The 20,435-nt window shown below is 35.7% G+C and overlaps 4 protein-coding genes across 11 annotated transcripts; 1 reads left to right on the forward strand and 3 right to left on the reverse strand.

Annotated features, from left to right (window-relative positions):
- Window positions 1–138: 138 nt before the first annotated feature.
- ZIP11 (zinc transporter 11 precursor) lies at window positions 139–2,083 on the reverse strand. 2 transcript variants are annotated; one of them, XM_011097227.3, is made up of 3 exons: window positions 1,514–2,083; window positions 815–855; window positions 139–723 (listed from the first exon to the last, which is right to left on the reverse strand). In XM_011097227.3, the coding sequence occupies exons 1-3, from the start codon at window positions 1,965–1,967 to the stop codon at window positions 199–201; spliced, it is 1,020 nt and encodes a 339-aa protein (XP_011095529.1). In that variant the 5' UTR covers window positions 1,968–2,083; the 3' UTR covers window positions 139–198. The 2 variants fall into 2 exon arrangements, with proteins under 2 accessions (XP_011095529.1, XP_011095528.1); XM_011097226.3 differs by having other exon boundaries at window positions 815–873; window positions 1,514–2,081.
- A 1,078-nt stretch (window positions 2,084–3,161) lies between these two features.
- Window positions 3,162–7,887, reverse strand: TIM50 (Haloacid dehalogenase-like hydrolase (HAD) superfamily protein). 2 transcript variants are annotated; one of them, XM_088876420.1, is made up of 11 exons: window positions 7,495–7,701; window positions 7,042–7,130; window positions 6,594–6,699; window positions 6,135–6,171; window positions 5,920–5,981; window positions 5,685–5,798; window positions 5,378–5,482; window positions 5,157–5,255; window positions 4,292–4,448; window positions 4,081–4,183; window positions 3,162–3,538 (listed from the first exon to the last, which is right to left on the reverse strand). In XM_088876420.1, the coding sequence occupies exons 1-11, from the start codon at window positions 7,549–7,551 to the stop codon at window positions 3,493–3,495; spliced, it is 975 nt and encodes a 324-aa protein (XP_088732546.1). In that variant the 5' UTR covers window positions 7,552–7,701; the 3' UTR covers window positions 3,162–3,492. The 2 variants fall into 2 exon arrangements, with proteins under 2 accessions (XP_088732546.1, XP_011095527.1); XM_011097225.3 differs by lacking the exon at window positions 6,594–6,699 and having other exon boundaries at window positions 7,495–7,887.
- A 175-nt stretch (window positions 7,888–8,062) lies between these two features.
- On the forward strand, window positions 8,063–9,215 carry LOC105174958 (uncharacterized). Its single transcript, XM_011097229.3, has one exon. It carries the CDS (start codon window positions 8,176–8,178, stop codon window positions 8,836–8,838), a length of 663 nt encoding a protein of 220 aa, XP_011095531.2. The 5' UTR covers window positions 8,063–8,175; the 3' UTR covers window positions 8,839–9,215.
- Window positions 9,216–11,588: 2,373 nt separating this feature from the next.
- On the reverse strand, window positions 11,589–18,010 carry ATSPO11-1 (Spo11/DNA topoisomerase VI, subunit A protein). Of its 6 annotated transcripts, none has more exons than XM_088876417.1 (16): window positions 17,779–18,009; window positions 17,555–17,654; window positions 17,251–17,324; window positions 16,997–17,098; window positions 16,673–16,746; window positions 16,541–16,557; window positions 15,897–15,966; window positions 15,789–15,825; window positions 15,480–15,527; window positions 15,319–15,377; window positions 15,211–15,242; window positions 15,017–15,122; window positions 14,751–14,871; window positions 14,614–14,677; window positions 14,331–14,486; window positions 11,589–13,934 (listed from the first exon to the last, which is right to left on the reverse strand). In XM_088876417.1, the coding sequence occupies exons 1-15, from the start codon at window positions 17,831–17,833 to the stop codon at window positions 14,360–14,362; spliced, it is 1,086 nt and encodes a 361-aa protein (XP_088732543.1). In that variant the 5' UTR covers window positions 17,834–18,009; the 3' UTR covers window positions 11,589–13,934; window positions 14,331–14,359. The 6 variants fall into 6 exon arrangements, with proteins under 6 accessions (XP_088732543.1, XP_088732542.1, XP_088732545.1 ...); XM_088876416.1 differs by having other exon boundaries at window positions 11,589–13,942; XM_088876419.1 differs by having other exon boundaries at window positions 11,589–14,486; window positions 14,751–14,832; window positions 17,779–18,010.
- Between the last annotated feature and the right edge of the window lie 2,425 nt (window positions 18,011–20,435).

Here is a 20,435-nt window from a genome sequence, read left to right on the forward strand (position 1 = left end):
CCTATGTACCATTGATTTTTTCATTTCAAATTTATTCTACTCTTTAATTGTATGTTAAAACTTAAAGGCTACATTATCTAAATGTGTGTTTGTATATATATATTTATATTACTATTAAATTAAAAAAAGAGGATGCAATTAAATTTAATATAAACTCCAATCTATATAGGAAAAATCAGAAAATGGAAGCCATATGAGCTAAGTATCCCAAATCATAACAACTGCAATCACCCCAACGCCCAACAACACAGCCAAAAACCTGTACTCTGGGCTGTCCAACGAAACCATCTTCTGAGCCTTATAGCCCTTGGACAGCAGATGATTGATCGAAACGTAGATAAATACCCCACAAGCCAGTCCCATTGATATCGCAAATATCCAGTCCGCCACTGCACCCTGCGTCGTCGCGTCTATTACAATGCCGATGGCTATGCCAGCTGGGCTCGATATAGCAAATGCAAATGCGTAAGCCGCACAAGATAAGAGTGGACGGTCGGGGATCATTCTGAGCAGAGCTATTCCCATGGCAATTGCAGCAAATATCTTGTGTAGGCAGACGGTCCACAGAGCCCGCCAGGCATCCGCTTCTGTCTCTGCCACTCCAATTGCAATGCCCTCAAATACGGAATGAAAGCATAACGCAGCAATCAGCAAGATGCTATCACCAAGTGAAGCAGCAGTTGCTAGTGAAGCGTTTGCTAAATGGCGCTCCGGGGCGTTCTCCTGACGTAACAAAAACAGCTAAATGTAAGCTCATTAGGAGAAGGAAATGCATACCGTTTGGAGGAATTCAAGAACATTTGTTCTATCTCACCTGTAACTTTGAGTCTGAATGTAGTCGATTACCATTTCCCCCTGCATTATGAGCATTTGCTGTAACAAAGTGAGACAGATGGAACGTACGAAAACATTGAAACCATGTCAGTAATTAAGGATTAGAATAATGCAGACCATGACAAACATTGATAATACTTGATACCGAACCAAATACTTATGTGGTCTAACCCTGTCCGATTAAAGCCTGCAGGCTCCAACTTTGTTCGAATTTAAGAGTGAGATGTTAACTAACATCCCATCAAAATACAACAGAGTACTAGAAGTTAACCTGTTGTCGAAGTTGCAAAGCATGACCATATTCAGACAACTGACGACCATTTTTTATTCTTTCAATTCCATAAGCAGAGCTCAATTCTAATCTAATCCATGGAACAACTGAAATGGACAGATGACCAAGAAGCGAAAACCAAACATTTTCTATACACAGATTACTTAAGCTTACATTCGTTAAAATGAAGCATCAACAGTTCAATAAATCCACCAAACGACCAACTGATCAACAACGATAGAATTATTGCAAATCCCGTTGCATATTCTATTGAATTTAAGAGACAACCACCAAGTCTTGAATTATATTAACAAATTCGTGCCACTAAAACAACGATGATCAACTGCACCCAAAACGGAAAGGAATCAAATCTCCAAGCACTGATTAAATTAAAACTTGCAATTATACCTTGAAGCTCAACATCACCATTAGCAGAATCGTGGTCGCGCTTCCCATAAACATAAGAAACAACGCAATCAGCCAACATTGTGAGCAAATATCCAGCACTTGCAAGCATGAAAGCAAATGGGTATTCTTTACGGGTCAAGTCCCCAAAGGTCTCATGCGAATCACTCAAGAAATGCATCAACGCAGTCCCCAGAAACACCCCTCCGGCGAACTGCGTCCCCAATATCAAAAACCCCTCGTTCCACTTCATGAAGTACGGAGACATCCCGCCGACGAAAGTTCCAACAAACACTAGAATCAGGCACCATATCTTGACAAGAATCAAGGAGCGGGACCTGAGGTTGGGTTCCTCCGATGGAGAACCGGAATCGGAGTCGGAATCACCGCCATGAGCACAGGCCGAGAGGACAAGGAAGAGGAGGAGGAGAGTGAGGAAGAGAAGGAAGCGGGCCATGGAGTAGGGAACATTGTGTGTATTTGTCGTAGTTCGCTTTATAGTGAAGTACTGGCAATGAAGATAAATTTAGATGGTTAATTGTCGTAATCGTCGTACGAGAGAGAGAGAGCGACGGGGGGCGTGTTTGTACTGCCAAAACTGTAATGAGAAGGAAATTAGAGTTAGTGTTGAGAGAGAAAAGTACATGCCTCTGAATTCAGACACGGTGTGTGTAGTACAAACAAACAAAAAGGGCAACGGAGGGAAGATTCAGCTGTCTTTCACGAATTAGATTCTTTTTCATTGAGCAATACGTAGGTGTCACGAGTGAGTTTGGACCACTACATCGGATTCTTCTACCTTTTTTTACAATTTCAATTATTTATAGTGCATAGATTTGATTAAATCAGATGCATTGTAGAATAATTCAATTTTTGTCAAATGTCAATCGATACCAAATTAGGCAATAAAATTGAAGATATATATGGTAATAATAGGGCGTTGACAATAAAAATCACTATATGAAAACTTTTTTATGGATTGTAGATCAGAATCTAAATTACAATTTAGGAGTATATGACCATTTGTTAATTAAGACCCATATCAGACTAGCAACAGAATATCATAGATCATGGGATTGCTAAATTGACTCTACACATAAACGACTCAAGGTTCCTGGTTTTGCATTTTTTATATAGATCATCTTAATTTTCATGATAAAGCCAAAGCCAACAGTACAATATAATGATGCTACCAAACTTAAATTTGGACTTTATCCAGAAGGCTCAAATAGGATCACGGGCCCAGCAGTTGAAGAATCCTAAATATTGTGCACTCGATTAATACTTATCCTCGGGATTTTTATCCTATTATTTAGACGCCCGAGGGATGTTTGCGCGGCGAGTAGCTTTCATCATTAAATGTCAATCAAAATCGGCCAGCTAAACCATTGTCATTTCTCCAGTGAAGCGGACGTTTGGCATTCAATGAGGTGCGTTCTGATGCTAACGAATCTGCAGGCGCATCCATTTCGCATCCAACAACAATGGAACGCTTCAAGAATAATATTTTGTTCAATGAAAAAATTGATTCATAGGACCTTACGCTAACGCCCAAAAGCAAGGCGTGCAGACATCCTTCGCCATCCCAAACTTGCAATGGCTTCAAGCTGGATATGATTTACCTTCACGTCCAAAAGAAAATTATTCACAATTAATTGACAACCACCACAACCACTCGCAATTTCCAGCAAAATTGTTCCTAAAAAAACTAGCAATTGCAGGAACTAAGAATACAAGCTCGCCTCAGCAAGTTAAAACAGAGGAATTCCCGGCACTTTGACTGTTAAAATTTGTACCCACTTTGTCCTTGGGAAGCATTTGTCAGGATATTTGCTAATTGAGGAAAAATTACTTCATTAACAACAAAACAGAAATTTGAGTGACTGCGTTGGAGAATGACTTTGTTCAAAACCTCAGAGACGATTTGTAACTTGACAATCCACCCATTTTTTTGTAAGAACTTCAATCTGTGACAGCCGTGGCTAGCGTCTCCAGAGACGGCCTTGCTGCTTTTGCTCTTGCATCCTCCTGCACAATATGAAGTTGTTCTCAGAATTCCAGCATGCAATTGGAACATCAGAAATTACTCAAGGAGGCAAGAAGAAAGAGATGATTCTAATAATGTACATCCACATCATTTATCTCAGAGATCCCAAATGTGGCCACAAAGATTAAAAGGGGTACAAGAAAACAAAACATGGTGCCATTTGAGGTACAGGTGAGAAAAACACAAATCCACAAGAACAAATATAAAAGCCTCACATAAAGAGATGCCATCATACTTAGTAGTTTATGATGACCAAAATCAACCAGATAAAAGAGAAGACATATGGTCATCCTACCAAACTATTTTATCGCAAGAATATCTTCCTCTCCCACCACTCCCACACAAAAGAAAAAAGAATCCACTTCCTCGCAAAAGAAAATAGAAAAGAGCCGAGGAAAAGGAAGAGGGTAGGCAGAGAGAATAGAAGAAACAATTAACATAATAGTACAAACGCACAGTACTGACCTCCCACCAATAAATGACAAATAACCAGAAAAAAGAAAGAATTGAAAAGAAATCCAACCTTTGATGCTCTTTGGATCGCTCGACAAACTCTTTTGCAATATCACGACCCTGGTATGAAGCTAGAACAGTTCGAATATCAGCTGGCCGGTGTTTGGCTACATCTGCACCAAAAAATGATAAACCCATATCACAACAGATAAGTTTGGAAAGCAGATTCATGCAAACCCTGGGAATTTGAACATTGAAAAAAGAACAAGTTGAATGCTTACACTCTAGGAATGGAATCAGGTCTAAAAGAGCAGTGTCATCTGCTTCCCCTTGCCATGCCTTTACTGGGACACAATTTTCAGGCTGAAGACTACTTTCTAGAGCATGGCCACTAATGTATAGAATTTTTGCCGGATCCCTGTTTAGCATTGAAAGGTCCTGCACCAGGAGAAAATAACCAAAGATGTTTAATCTACGAATGAACAACTGCAGAAATGGAAAGGGATTTTAACCAAAACAACCAGGATGCAATGGTTACATATGCTAAGTGCATTATATCATGAGAGAACTAAATCTTTCCTCACTTAATTCTCATTATACGCACAGAATAATGTGGTATGCACAAGCCACAGCTGAAGATAACTGTTCTCTAAAAATCAAACAGCATTAAATGCCCATCCAGAAAGAATTCTTATGCAAGCTTATAGACTGGGCTGCCAATCCACTAGCTTAATAAGAACGTTACAGATTCACACTTTATGCTAGGTTATGATAGATAAATAGAAAGTGTCTACAGACTTTAAGTTTAAAAAAAGAAAGAAACTCGAGCAATTGTATGGTATAATACAAAATTACATATACATCCTTTGATCCTTCTGGGGAAAGGGCTCACAAAATGAGTCAAATGTTATTTAGCTAGATTACGGGAAGCAGTACTTTCTGCAGAAAAGCAACATCAGTCATTCGGTTGACTCAGCTGCTATTTAGTGTCTTGGTGACGGCAGAAAGTACTTCAGGACAAAGTGTCCAGCAAATTTATACGATATTTCAGTCATTATTTTCTTCCACTTGGTGTTCAATTTCTTTGGTATAACAAGGCAATGTTCACAGAAAAAATATGAACAAAAGAATAGCTGCATTTTATACCCTGTAGTGCTTGCCATCAATATATCTTGTTGCCCCCCTTGAGAGCCTATAGCGGATACAGTGCTTTGGGTCCAATCTTTCAGCAACAGGATCAACATACTGCAATTGCAAGGATAGACATGCTCAACTATATTACCCCCCAAAAAATTAAAGAATTAGTAAAATTAACTAGGGGGAAGTCACCATCCACCCATCTTTTCTTTAAGAAGGTGGGAACTCACCATATTTAGTTGGTCAGAGTATACTACAATTTCATAAAATTGAGCTAAATGCTCCAGAAAAGCATCTACACCAGGTCTTTTGAACGTTCTCCATCCTCTGTCACGCTTCAAAAGGAGGAACCAAAGGAAACACAAAGTTACTTTAAGCTAACATTTACCTGCACAATGAAGAGAGACAAGGAGAAAACAACATACACACACACAGAGTTCATGCTCTACAACAGCAAAGGTACTAGATGAAGAGTAAATATTTTCTATCTCAAGCACAAACTCTACCAACATAGTCTGACATAAGCGACAAACATACCTTCCAATCAGAATATATCAATGTCTCATTTAGATCAAGAACAAGGGTAAAAACATGCTGCTCCAAAGGATGCAAATCTGGCAGGAGCTTATCTGATGTAGGTTCAGTAAAACCCTGAGATGAAGCAAGAGGATTAAAATTTAACCCATAGATGAAGCAGAGATTAAAAAGACAATTCATAAAATTAAGCATGAAGCAGTGAAAGCGAGAGGTGAAAATGCATATAGTTGCTTACCCGAACTTGTTCTTCCGCCAACCTCCTCAAATCAAGATACACCTCGACTACCTTAGCAGGCACTGCAGCACAATACATATACGGAAACATCCAATTAAAAAAAATGAAATGCTGAAAATTAGCATATTTGAACAGAAGCGAGAATGAACTGTAAATCTCCAGCCATTTGAACAAGTACAGAGAAAAATCATAACACAACAAGGAACAGAACTCACCTGTCATTGCAGCAGCACGTACATAAGCTTTATATTTCTGCATAAACAATAGTTGACCATAAATGTTAACTTGTGATTTTCTTATTCCAAACGCCATCCTAACAAAGATAATTTATGCTTCCAGAGTACAAACACCAAGGTCATTACAGCTCACATCCAGGAAGTACCATTTCTAACAAAGTAAGATATAACAAAGGAAACCCCATGTTGCTCGGGCTCGACTATGAGCATCAGCTCCATGTATATGCATGTGTCAGTCCAGCAAATACTTAAGCTTTTGGGAATGTACATCGCTTTCAACATTTACTTGAATTTTTAGACACAATTACAGGAATTGCCATCCACAAACATAGGAAGCTAACATCAGGAGGACACTCCAGGGTCTCTTGTATAAGTGTAACATGAGAAACAATCAGAATAATGCATGTCCAATATGGTATATGTAATGACAGGCATAACCTTATCACAGAGGATATAGTTTGTCACTCCGTCAAACGCAATGCTATGGATAGCAATCTCCAGTTTTGGAGTATTGGACGAGTAGATCGCATTTTGTCCAGTCATGCTGCAACAGCACCAGTGTTCAAATCAAGAAATTATGCTTCAAATGATACGCCATCCCCAAGTCATCCAAACTCACAATGTACTTGTCCTTAATTATGTCCTAAGCATTTTCAATAATGGAAATCATCTGCTTCCTCGTCTTTCTTTCACTTATCATTGTGGGGTCTGCCATCCCTGTCCCTTACCCCAGCCCAGACAGACAATTAAAGCAGAAACGAAGTAATAGAAAAGGAAACATAAGTAACACTTCAGGACTACAAGAAAACCAGTACTAAGCCTATATATGAATCATGAGAACTAACATACATATAAAAGCTAAGTACAAGGGAGCTGTCAAACGCACGTCAAAAGAAGATGCGTCATCCCCAATGGTGTACTTTGCAGATGCACGAAGGACTTTAGTTTTTTGATCAATCTCATCCAATGAGTATGCTGCAAATAAACGAGTATATCAACTTCTATTCAAGCAGCCCTTCAACTTAAGCATACATTGAATGCAATCATACTGGCAGTTTCAATCAATCATCAACTAGTTTTTGGGATAGTAAATTAGTTAAAAATCATCCGGGAACAGAATAAGAAAATATCATTACATGCGTTAATTGTGATGATTTCCAAGTAGTCAGCGAATTGTAACTATAACTTGTCTGTACATGTTTATACTGACAACGAATGAAAACGCATAACTAGGAAACTGCCAAACTCTAAGACGCAGTTTCTACTGCCTCGAAAAATCAGAACCAGTGGATCACGTAGAGAAAGCAGTCCAGAATTTAAAATGTGCAAAAACACGCACCATAGGTAGCATAGCCAGCAGTGGCAAGACCACCGGTGAGGGCGGCCACAATACCATACTTGAGAAAGCTCCAAGAGGTCTTCTCTGCCTCTGATGCCGGCGGCGGATCACTGGGGGGTGGCTGATCACCGAGGATCGAGGAAGAGAGAATGGTTTCTTTCGGGGGTTCAGTGGCTACATTCGAGGAAAATCGACGGTTATTCCTGGAGATGATTGAGAAGAAACGGGAGCGAGATGGCAGTAACGCTGACATGATCAGGTATGGCGGGGATCTAATTAGGGTTTTGGGGATTGCAAAGAAGAAGGGTGTGGGGTTTAGGGCAGGGGGGTTTTGAGGACAAAGAAGGAAAGTGGAGAATAGGAGCAGATGTCTCCGGTTTCCTTGAGTGACTGAATCTTTATTCTTGTTGGCGCTTTTAGGTGTATCAACAAGGCATTCATTCAGCGACAATTGAAACGCGACTTCCACTAGGAGCCCGTCACAACTTATTCAAAATGGTCCAAAAATCAGAGGTCCAGCAATGGGGTGGTTCATTGGGCTCTTTAACCGTCGTTAATATTCAAATGAAATGGTCCTGATGGCCCATAATTCTATTTCCTACTAATACCCACTGTGCTATATTTATTTAGTTAATGAAAATTGGTTACTTGATGTTGGGCCTATCTATATAAGGAAGCAGCATGTCCATCCCCTTTCTCGTCTTGCGTCCTCTCCCATACAAAGAAATGGAAGAAAAGAGAGTTGAAAGCTCCAAGGAATTCATGATGCCCTCTCAAGTGAAGAACATCATCCCTCACCTACTCCTCTCCCTCTCCCTATTTTCCTTTGTCTTCTCCTACTCCTCATCTTTACTCAGTCTCCACTCCCCCAATAAGTTCCCCTACTTCTCCACCAACAACTCCTTCCTCAACAAAAACTGTTTGTTTCTCATATGCAACGGCCTCCTCGTATTTCTAGCCAAAACCTCCGGTACTCTCGTCCCACCGCCGCCCAAACAAGTACTGGAGAAACTGTACGTGTTGGAGGAAATTAGTGCTCACCCAAAACAAGAAGAAGAAGAAGAAACAAAGGAGAAGAGTGGGCAAGGGGCAAAGGATCAAGTATCCATCTTCATTGAAGAGGAGGAAGGAGGCGGTGATTTGGAGGATGAGCGTGGAAGCTGTTGGCTTTTTGATGATGAACAGCTTTACGGAGAAGAAGCGGAGGAGGAGGAGGAAGAAGAAGAGAAGGAGGAGATGAGTACGGAAGAGATGAACAAGAAGTTTGAAGATTTCATAAGGAGGATGAAGGAGGAGATTATGATTAATGAAGCCACACACAACAACCTGCTTATACTTAATTAATTTAGAACCCCATCATTTTTAACTCATCAATCATTACCTAATTAATTACTACAATTATGAATATATATATAGCACATAATTAATATTCATGATGATATTGATGATACATATATATATATATATACTATTTCAATATTAATCTTTCGTTTCTTCTTCTTCTTCTTCTTCTTCTTCTGTAAGTAAGTACATACGTGTATAGGAATGTGATCTTTTATTTTTATTTTTTTTTCTTTAGTTCCATTTCGGTTTAGTTTTTGTGTATAGGCATGGGAGACAATGTTCTTTTTCTGGGATGTATATTTATATAAATGGGAAGAGAATAACATAATTTATGTATAAGTAAAAATGGAACGGACCTTTCTGTTTTACTCGACTAATATTTGAGGCTGCCGCTGTTTCCAATATGTCCATGATGAATCTACTCTCTCTGTCCTCATTTGATTTCACTACACATTCATACAAATTGGCTTACTTGATCTCTTTGGTTCATGATGCAAATAATAATAATAATAGGTATATTTACTCTAATTATCTAAAACAATGAATATATATATACACTTCAAATCTGAACTAAAATAAGTAATTTTGTGGAATTACTAAAACAAGAGAATTAAATTCCAAGTATTTTCACTTACAATACCAATTTTTGGTATGTAATCAAGTAAGTCCACAATTTGAAGATCATTTCAGTAAAAGAGCTCAAATAACAAAATTGTCGCTTACCATTAACACAAATCTATCATACAACACAATATTCGTGCATTTTCTACCTAGATTGTATCCAACCCTATTGTTGTTTCGATCTAACCTAAATTGTACGCTCTCGATTCCCATCCTAGACTTTATATACTTAAATTATCATTTAGGAATCGACACCACGAAATTAGTTCAATAATTCTTCCCTATGCCTCTTTATCTTTTAGTAAAAAAGCCTAATCCATAAAATTGAGGTTTAGTTCCCGTAGCAATGAATTGGAGTGGTGTAGGTGGACGATCAAGTTTCCAGCAGAGAGCAGTGTTTGGGAAGCGTTTTCACCACCAAATGCACGCAGCTGCCCGGAGAACTATTTGCATTAAAGTGTTGGTTGATGGATAAGTCTGGGTGCATCCTCACTACTCAGGCACGTAAGCACAGTTGGGGGATCTAATATTAATCTTCTTTTTTAAAAATAAAATAATATCCTCTTTACTACTCAAACTGTATGTATACCTTCTGCTTTTATATAAATCAGGGGTAATCAACAATTAACTAGGTAATATATATATATATATATATAATTACATCTAACTACAACTATTAGAATTAAATACACTTTACACCTTTAAAATATGCTTATAATCGATTTTTTCGCTCCCTAAAGTATAAAAAGTAAGAAAAACTCCTCTAATAAAATAATTTTACATTGATAAGACAAATATATATATATATCATCTCACTTGCCTCTTTACTTTTCATTTCTCTCCCAAAAGGGTGTTTTTCATCAAAAAATTATTTTTAGCGAATTTTGAATTTTATTAAAACTTCGTCCAGGATTCACTGGATTCTTGAATATGTCTCATTTATGTAATTAATTATCTCATTATTTGTTGTAATTTCTTAAATTCCTAAGCAAAGTCCACATCAACTTGAAATAATATATGTATGAAATTGCATACATGGTTGTGCATGTAAATCTAATATCTCATCATTTGAATACGACACGTATTCCAACTATTAATTAGAGGTAGTTGAAATATGGGACCCATGGAAAGTTTGCTTCACTGATCCCGTGTGCCTCATAAGCTTTTATCCAAATTAATTAATTGTTATATTGATATTAATATCACTACATAATCAATTTTAATTTAACCAACTTGGTTCAATTACATTAATTGTTTGTTTTTTTTTTTCTGATAAAAGGAGAAAAGAAGAAAAAGGAGGTAACAAAGAAGTGGGTGGTTTTATCAAATAAAGCTTCTTTCTTGAAATATTTGGACGGCGCCAAGAAATATATGCAATCAGTTTATTATAGTTGGGGAATCCTCCTGACATGAACTTCCACCCCGAAAAAGCAAGCTTCGTTTAGGGAATCTTTGACGGCAAATCTTTTTCTTTTTCTTTTTTTTTTTTTTTGCATGTTTACCCATTTTACTTTGCATCCTATTCAATCATCCATTGTTCTTTATTCCGAATTTTTCAGGGGAAAAAGGTAACAACGGACGCTCAAATCAGATTAAACATATTTATAACCGTATTTAAGTTTTTTATATTTTTTATTTTCTATAAACATTGAACAAGTTTTCTTTTAAACATATATTTTTTTAAAAATATTAATATTAAATAATTCTACCTTTTAGCGAACGATTTCAACTTTTAAATGAAATAGCCGTTTAACATGGTAACAAAATCAAACCAACAAAGCTAACTCCACGTAGAGGGTTTCCACATGAAGGAAGCATGTTGAGATATTAATATTAAATGACTATCTACTTTGACAACTTAAATTTTTACATGAGTTGATCGTTTTATAAGCATTTTCTTACATTCCAAAACAAACTTAATTTTCTAAAATGAAAAAAATTCTTTGCAAAATACTCTAGTTTTTATTACAACATACAATATACATTTAATTTTAGATGCATCATAATTAAGCTACACATCAGATGCTACAAATTTCCAAAGAATTAATATAATAAGCTATTTAAGAATCCAAAACTTTAAATTCGGTAGCATAAGAAGATGAGAAGATTCAATATTCATACAAAAAGTGTACACATATCCGATGGTCCATCATTTAATTAGATACTCAGAAAATATCCTCAAGTTTAGGTTCGATATTTCAAAGAACACATGCTTTTGTGCTCTATCTATTACAATAAATAATTAAACATCAACTTATGTAAGTCTACATATTTAGATATAAAAATCATTCGTACGTGCATAGTAATCCATATTGATATTCTTTTTTTTCTCTCACAGCCTTCTCCCTTATGTCTCTTTCTATATATTCGCTTCAATTATAAGCTAGCCATGTGTATTGCACTACATACTGAAGTTTGAAAGGTCGAAAATTAATATTACTATAAAGCAGCAAACAAATGTAAATTCGGTAATTGTCTTTTGCTAGAAATCTAACATTAAAAGACATAAAATTGTACAAGAAAAATTCTTGAAGACAAATTGAAACATCGAGATCAAATAATAAGTTGTTTGAAATTGAAAACATTGTCAAGTTGAAACGAGAGACGGCAGCCTGTCAGATGGACAAACAAAATTTTTTTTATCGAAATTAGATTTGATCGAACCAAACCAATCACATAACAAGTATATTTCAATTGTCATATAATTGATTCAAGTCCCAACCAAAAGTTCATATATATATAGGGAAAAATGCAAACAACTCCCTTGTGTTATTGCAAATTAACAAATTACCCTCTTATGAAAAAACAAATAGCAATTTACCTCCCTGTATTTTTTGAAATACAATAATTTACCTCCCTATGATTTTTAAAATGAAGCAACAAAGTACATGGTGGTAAATTGCTATATTTTTTTCATAGAGGGGTAATATGTTTATTTTCAATATCACAGGGGATAAATTGCTATTCACCCTCTATATATATATATATATATCCTATTAACTTTCTCAAAATCTTTAGGAATGTGGCCAAAATTCCCCGCCTTTCATTTTCAACATCCTGTGTGGATTTTTATCGTGCAAGAGGTATATATCAGATGGTCCTCACATTCCAAGTTTAAGTCAATCTCGTAATAATTGTTAACAAAAATAAGACCAAATGTTAAGACCACGTAAATCAGGGTCTAGAATATCCTCACCAAATTGGTACATTAATGAGAAAATGAAGACTAGATTGAGATGGACCTTTCCTGCAAAATCTGACACCAGGAATTTCAAACAAGAAAAAAATATCCACGTATTCCGGGGTAGGACATAGGTCAATTATTGTCATACTGATAACTCATGTTGGTTAATAAATCTTTTACAAAAAGATGTAGGTAGTCTTAATTTAATGTTTTTATGACTTAGCATGATGCTAACATGTTAAATCACATTTTTTTAAAAGCTTGTTTACGAATTATACTGGCCTACCCCGGCCCTTCCTATACAATCTTATGCTTTCTGAAGTCTTAACTCCCATGTTTTAGCAACAGAACTAAAGATCTATTGGTCAAATAAAGTTAAAGAGTGTGTAAAAGCTCTTAAAGGAAGAGGGAGGAGCCAAAGTAAAGTAAAATATGTTGCAGCATAACTGCATAAGGATTTATGACTTTTTGATACAGAAAAGCATGAAAGACTAACATCTTTTCATTCGGTTCTATGAGTAAAGAAAACAACGAAAATGGCTGTAGAAAGCACGCAATAAAACCAATAGTTTATTCTTATTGGGGGTATAACCATTCAAAAATGGCAAAATTGAAAAAAATATCTTTTAAGTTTAGTTTTGTGTGAACTAATATAAATAATTATAACGCGTTAGGATAAAGAATGCTGAATCATGATTTTCACCATTAGTTTCTGGAAAATCGACATTAATTAGAGCATTCCCCGGGAGACAGGTTATCAATAAGGCCACACAAATCTTTATCAGCGTCACATTCTTCTGTTCCTTAACTAACTTCTGACTTATAATTGCATGTGGGGTGCTATGATAAACTGACTCATGCAAATGCATCAGTTCATATATTGTGTGCGGTTGATTGTAGTTGTTCTATTATTAATTAAAATATTTGAATCTTTCTCTAGCATATTGCAATTACTGATGTTTCTTTTGTTTTTGCATCTCTTTTACCCAAACGAGAAACTTCAACTCCAAACGTAATATCTTTAAGACTTTAACCTTCAACCAGCTAAAATGGAGCAAGCAGTAATCCAATAAGAAATCAGATTATGCAGCAAAAACTTAGTACAGATTCATCAGCATATGGATCATGTGAGATGGCACATACCTTCTGCATGTCACGGCCAACCCATGATAATAGGAACTTGGGAAGCAGACCAGAGAAAGTTGTGCTTCAGGTGCCCATCATACCAGCTGGAATGTTCTGGCAAAGCCCTTTAGGTAGATATGGGTCTTGGTTGGGATTGTGCCTGTATCTATAATCCTATGAACCATAGTTATCATTGCTATCATAACTTCTTCAGCATTTATGTCAACATAATACATATATTACTTGAAAAATGAAGTGTAACCTACTTAGTATGCTGAAGTATGTTTCTCTTAGTGATGGGTACTTGAAGAGTTTCCACATACTGAGCAGCATATTGATTCTTCAACAGTTTGAGCTTAACTTCTTTAATCGTAATTCTAACTACAATTATAAAGGCCTAAGGCACCTATCTCTACTGCCAGTATCAAAATTCTGTGAGACAAGTTCTTAATCTTCTGAGTTCTTTTCTATGTTGATCATTCATATCACTGATAGCCTTTCTTTTTTTTTTAAATTGATAAGTACTACTAAAAGATTAGATTTAACTTGAGACTTTACATACATAATGTGTATTAGGAAAAAGAGTCGGTATTAAATGTATGCTCCCTCCTGGATCTTGGATGGCAGATAATTCTCTGACAAGAATGTGAGTGAGTGTGCTGATAATGCTTCAATCTCGAATTTGATTCCTCTGTCCAGCATCAACTGAAGTTCGGACCTTAAATAAGGTTGTGAAATATACCAAACTTTCAGTAATGTGTCAAAAAACAGAAACAAACCAGATCATTTTAAACCACACTGATCAGGAAAAAGAGAAAAAAAGATCATAAACCACAAAGTTTAACCTCCAATACGGGACTTCTCGTTCCATGTAACACCTATTTAATAAGCCTCCGGCTTTCTGCTTATCTGTCGATTCATTTCAATCTTTAGTTGTAACAGATAAGATTTGGAAAGAACACTTCCTTATCATCTCTCTCACCTTCAGCTGTCAAAGGTAGGAGGCACTGTTGTGGGAACTGATACTTCTCATAGTCAGATAAAAATGCTCCAAGCCAACGAATCTCAGGGATGCGAAGAGATTTGGAATCATAAGCAATTTGCTTGAAGAAGTCAATATACCGAAATCATAATTAAAAAAATTATGGGACCAACTGAATTTATTGAATTGCTCCATTGTAAGTATATGAAACAACTTATTCAACGAGCATAAAGAGATGCAAAATAGATCCCAATTAATTGTCTTACCATAGAACCAAAGCGATATGTTGTCAAGATATCTATACCATATGGATCACAATCTACCAAGCAATAGACAGGCAAACGCAACGTCTCAATAAGGAGGCGCAAAAATCTGAAGGGATATCAACGGAGGGTACAAATTAGTTTTGTAAAATAAATTAATCAAATTAGTAACAATAATGACAAAACTAACTCTTTACCGTCTTGTGGGAACGTCCGGGTATCCTTTTCCCTGGAAACAGATAATTACTAGAATTGGTTCTAGTAAAAACAGAGAACACAAAATTAAACAAACTGAAGTACTATACAGTGACAATGATGCAGCGGTTTTGCCTACAGAACTGATCGTTTGACAGCCGCTGAAAGACTGGACAGTAAAATCAAAACCAAAATGGTCTTTCTCAATTAAGAATATGAATGATACAAATGAATAGATCATATGAGAAAATGGAAAAGATAAAGGTAATACCTGATTCTTTTTCCACAACTAAAATGTACTCAGCCACACTGATTACATCTAGTAGAAGTGCCAAGGAAGATGATGAATGGATAAGCAAATAATTACAAGATTTACACAAACAATTGACATCCTAATCCAGATACTACCATATGTAATGAAAAAGATCCAATACTCCAGTAAAAGGAAGTCCTCTTTTCAGTTCCATTTCGTATTATATCTTCAACTTCATTAAAATAAGTATAGAACCAATTTCAGTTCGATCAAGTTTTACAATAAGTTTCTAATAACTCGAACTATACGTATATACCAACTTGATACCTTCCACATCTTCTACATGGATAGGGATATGGTGTGCCTGCAGACACAATTAGCTGAAATTATGTTGTTGGCCACATGGTCCATTGCAGCTTCAGTTCCTTTTCTTACCGTGTTAGGACAGTTGATGCAATCAAATTTCCTCCCAGCTTCTTCAAATCTCAGCCAGCCCATTACCAATCTGAAATTAGGGTTGGTTAGTTGGTTGGTTTTTTTTTTTTTTTTTTTTTTTGGGGGGGGGGGGGGGGGCGGGGGGGAGTTAATGACCAATATGGCATCAAAACTCAGAAAAAAGATGCAGATAGCCACCAAACCGGAAACGATTGAAAATAAAGCTACCAAGATATTGGATATGAGAAGATATTAGCAAAAGTCAGGTGTCCATGGAGACACTGAAATGGAAAACTCCTTAGATGTTAATAGAAACTGATTCAGTTACATATTAGGATTTGCCAGTTTTTCAGCAATATTCCCCCATACATGTTATTGGTGAAAAATGCCTCAAATGAAGTGTCCGACTGTGCTGACCAGTGTCTTAAAACCAATTGATAAAATGTTCTCAATTGGCTTTTATAAATAGAGGTATTAATTACAAATTCTACCATGAAAGACATGCTAGGAGGATGACTGTTACTGGAGGAGCAATTTATCAAATTAGCAAATAAAGAATTTGCTATTGAAATGTTAGAAAACCTCGGTGACACAGTATTCTCAATCTTGAAGAATTTTTAAAGTTCAATTTACTTGGAACCTACCCATTTCCAACAGATACCTGCAAATAGATAACATGGACAAAACATCATAAATCCGAAGTTTCCTTTAATGTAGTTAACTGAAGTATTTGGATATTCAGATAACTAAGAACTGAAGTAGTTCTCAGAACATACCACATTCAAGTTGTGGCGACTGCACTGCAGAAGGATGCAAATGTCATTTATTGCTCGATCAACGACACATTGTTCTGCTTTGCAGTTCAAGGAGAATTAGATGAAACGGGGTAAGAGATACATTCACCAGAGAATATTGGTAACTTAGCAAAAACAATTCCTCATATCAATGATTTTATGATCTGTGAAGCTGTGTAGTTAGCATGCGTTGATTAAGTGAGGGTGGAATTCGTTGTAAACATATAAGCATCTAAAAGAGTGCGTGCATTCATACAAGTAACCCCATTCAGGTAAAGTGCGCATATTTTGATGGACGAATCACACCTTTAAAAACTGAAGGGTGCATGTAATAAATATCCCTTTTGGAACCATGTTTGTTTTCTTGGAGGAGTTGCTGAACAATTAACAATACTCTTAGCAACACATCTGAAAAGCAGAACCAACCATGTCAAAGTTGCCATAAGATAGTTTAAATAATTAGAACACCAACAGATGAAGATCTCAAACAACTAATTCCATCTAGCCTACATCAAGTACTTAACCACAACCCCAAAACTTTGTTAAAAGATGCTACTCACCCCACCTACGTGCTTGACTTTCTTTCCGCAGCATGAGAATTTCCTTTCCTTTTGGCAAATCATAGCTGCAACAGCTGCATAAACACACCCAAAGGAAAATCGCACACCAGTCTACAATCTCAAGTTCCTTACTCATCGTATTTGAAGCGAAATCATAACAAATCCAGTACTTCTCAATGTTCTACCACAATGAGCGAAATCCAAAAACTGTAACGAGATAATTTGTTCCATGAAATCACAGCTTCTGGAAAGATTAAAAAAAAAAAAAAAAAAGCAAAACTCTAATATTATGAAAACTTCTAACCAGTTTCCAGAATCACCGGTACAATAGGAACTAAATTGATCAATGTACAAGGCTGGCAATCGATCGTTACATACGTCTTCAATAATTGATCGCGTGAGTTCTGCACAAAAAAGAGGAAACAAAAAGTGCTCATCTACTCTCGATTCCCTTTAGGTTTTGGTTAGATAAAATCGATCGTAGCATGCGTAGTTGCTTAGATCGGAATCACAAATTGCAAATAATACCTCGGATTTTCTTCAGCAAGTCATAGCTATTGACACTGCAATGCTTCCCCTCCATTCTCCTGAGTCGTTTCTGTTTCGGATAGAAACACAACGATTTGGCGCGGGAAAATATTAAACTCCAAAAGTAAAACTATGGAAACTAGGGGGTAATTGCGGTTTTCGCTTCCAAACGATTTTTTTTTTTTTTTTTTGGGCATTTTTTATCCTTTTGTTAGTAAAATTGATATAATTTTGTTTGAAGAGGAAAAAACAGAAAAAAAAATTATTTTATAGTTTTTTTAATTTTTGGTCTAATGCCAAATGATAATAAGTTGAGAATAAAAACTACAATCTCGAATTATTTAAAAATTAAAACACATAACATAATTATATGTTAGGACCAAAATTGCAATTATTCCGAGACTTTTCCCAACAAAAAGGAAATATTAGATTGGTTAAACAGACAAAGAGAGGTGGTGGATTGCTCGATGACCCATCAAAAGCCCATTTAGTGAGCATAGATATTGTAATAAGGCAATGCATATATAAATTGGCCCAGCCCACTTCGATCGGGACCCGAAATGGCGGTTCAAAATGATATAATCAGCAACGACTTCCTTTCAAAAAAAAAAAGAAAAAAAGAAAAGCAATGAAGAAATTATTTAAATTATTATATATTATTTTTCTTTATTGTTTGGCAACAAAGGACGTGGCGTACAGTATACTGCTAGATCGAATCAGCTTTTAGATCTTAAATTCGTCTTGGGGTAGAATAATAGTGTGTGGACGGTTAGTTGTTCGATGCTGCGAATTTGAATATGTTACAAACTGACAAAGTCCTTCAAATTAAATAATAGTAACTCAGTACATTGCTAAAGAATGTGACATGCACGCAAATTTGAGTAGTAAGAATTTCATAAATGGTACATTTAATGTGAATATACTGATTAGTTGTATAATTAAAATACATTTACATTTTTAAAATTAAAAAAGTATGGAACAATTATTCATATATTTGATTTGTACTTGTAGCATACAGCGTCATTACTTCATCACCATGCCTACTATTTTAAACCATGTATTTAAGTATTTTATCCATAAATTGTAAATATTGGATAAATATATGATACCATCATTAAATTGAAAACTTGGTGTTTCCATATTTTATTTAATTGTTCACAACTATCCTATGGTATTGATATCTATCAAGACTGGTGCCTAAATTTCAGTAGCATAATCAAAATGTAAACCAATAATTCCACATTTTGGAAATTGAAAATGACTTGAAATTAAAAGTTTTACCAAACATATCAGAATTCAATTCCAGGAATTGATCATCTTGTTATTATTCCAGGAATTTACAAAATTCTTAACCTGTCTAACCAAAAAGAAGAAAAAATCCAAAGAAGAAAGCGTCAGAGGAAAAGATTACATAGTCGTTACTCAGCTTTGACACTTTCTTCTACTTCTATTTCTCCTAATAGGGACTGTACTTGCTCCGGTTGGCCGGCCACGTAATCCAGCAACCCTTCCCCGGTTTTCTCCCCCGGAGCTTCCGTCACCGGCGGCGAAATCCGGCCGAAAACAACGATGGTGACGAGAAAGAGCGCCGTGGAGACCAGGAGCGGCCAGAAGTACTTTAAAACGTCGAGAAAACTAGGAGCAAGATAGCAAAGAAAGAAGATGAAGATACTCAAAGCGCCGCCGAACAGAATGTGGAATTTGAACTTGAGAAGCTTTTCCGGAATTTCCATGGCTGAGATGGGAAAACTCGAAACCCTCTCTCACTCTCTCTCTCTGCCGCAGAGATTCTCTGCGAGAAAAAGTTGTGTGAGCTTTGAAGACAGTGAATATTTTCAGTAAGTGTTGGTGATTTGGTCCACTTCATTATATGCCTTTTTATTCTAATAAATTCCCAAATTACCCCTGCATTTTTACTGCCTTACCAAATGAGATCCTGTCTGTGTCTGGAGTAAAAAGCTGACTGTAATAAAAGTAAATGCAAATTTGAACGTTTTCTCAAATCTAAAATTTTAAGCGTGAGAAATGAGAATTTATTTGAATTTAAGTTATTATATAAATATTGTATTTCGATTTTTATAATATAATATTACTTTTATTTTTAAAAAAAATCAAAATATCATTTCCTCTTTGTAACCAAAAATAAAAGAAACGACGACGCCTAAAAGTACATTTAATAAATTGAACTTATGCTATAATTTTTATAAAAATTGAGTATATTTTTAATGATATTAAGCTAAATAAACAAAATATCAAAATAGTACAAACTTATAAACGACCTTTTGAAAATAAAACCAAACAAGTCTTTCGTACCACCCAATAAGAAAAGGAAATTGCCCTTACCGTTTGCGTTTCACCTTTTTTGTCCTAAAAAAGTCCACTCCAAGATGATTTCGTTTTGACTTCAACTTTGCTTTTCGCCTTCATCTTTATGTTCATTCATATAACATACCCTTCTATTCAAATTTGCTTGGCTGTTAATTAATTATAGATCTGTAAAAGTAAATTATTGAATTTATTTCAATTATTTAAGTTATGTTGAAAAATTAAATAAAATGTTTTTAGCACTTAAGGAATTTTGATATGAGGGAATGATTTTTTTTTAAAAAATAAAATTAAGTGATTTCATATTATAAGTGTTTGATGTTTATTAATAT

Source organism: Sesamum indicum, linkage group LG12 (genome assembly GCF_026168435.1).
Source record: "Sesamum indicum cultivar Baizhima isolate 11 linkage group LG12, ASM2616843v1, whole genome shotgun sequence".
NCBI lineage: Eukaryota > Viridiplantae > Streptophyta > Magnoliopsida > Lamiales > Pedaliaceae > Sesamum > Sesamum indicum.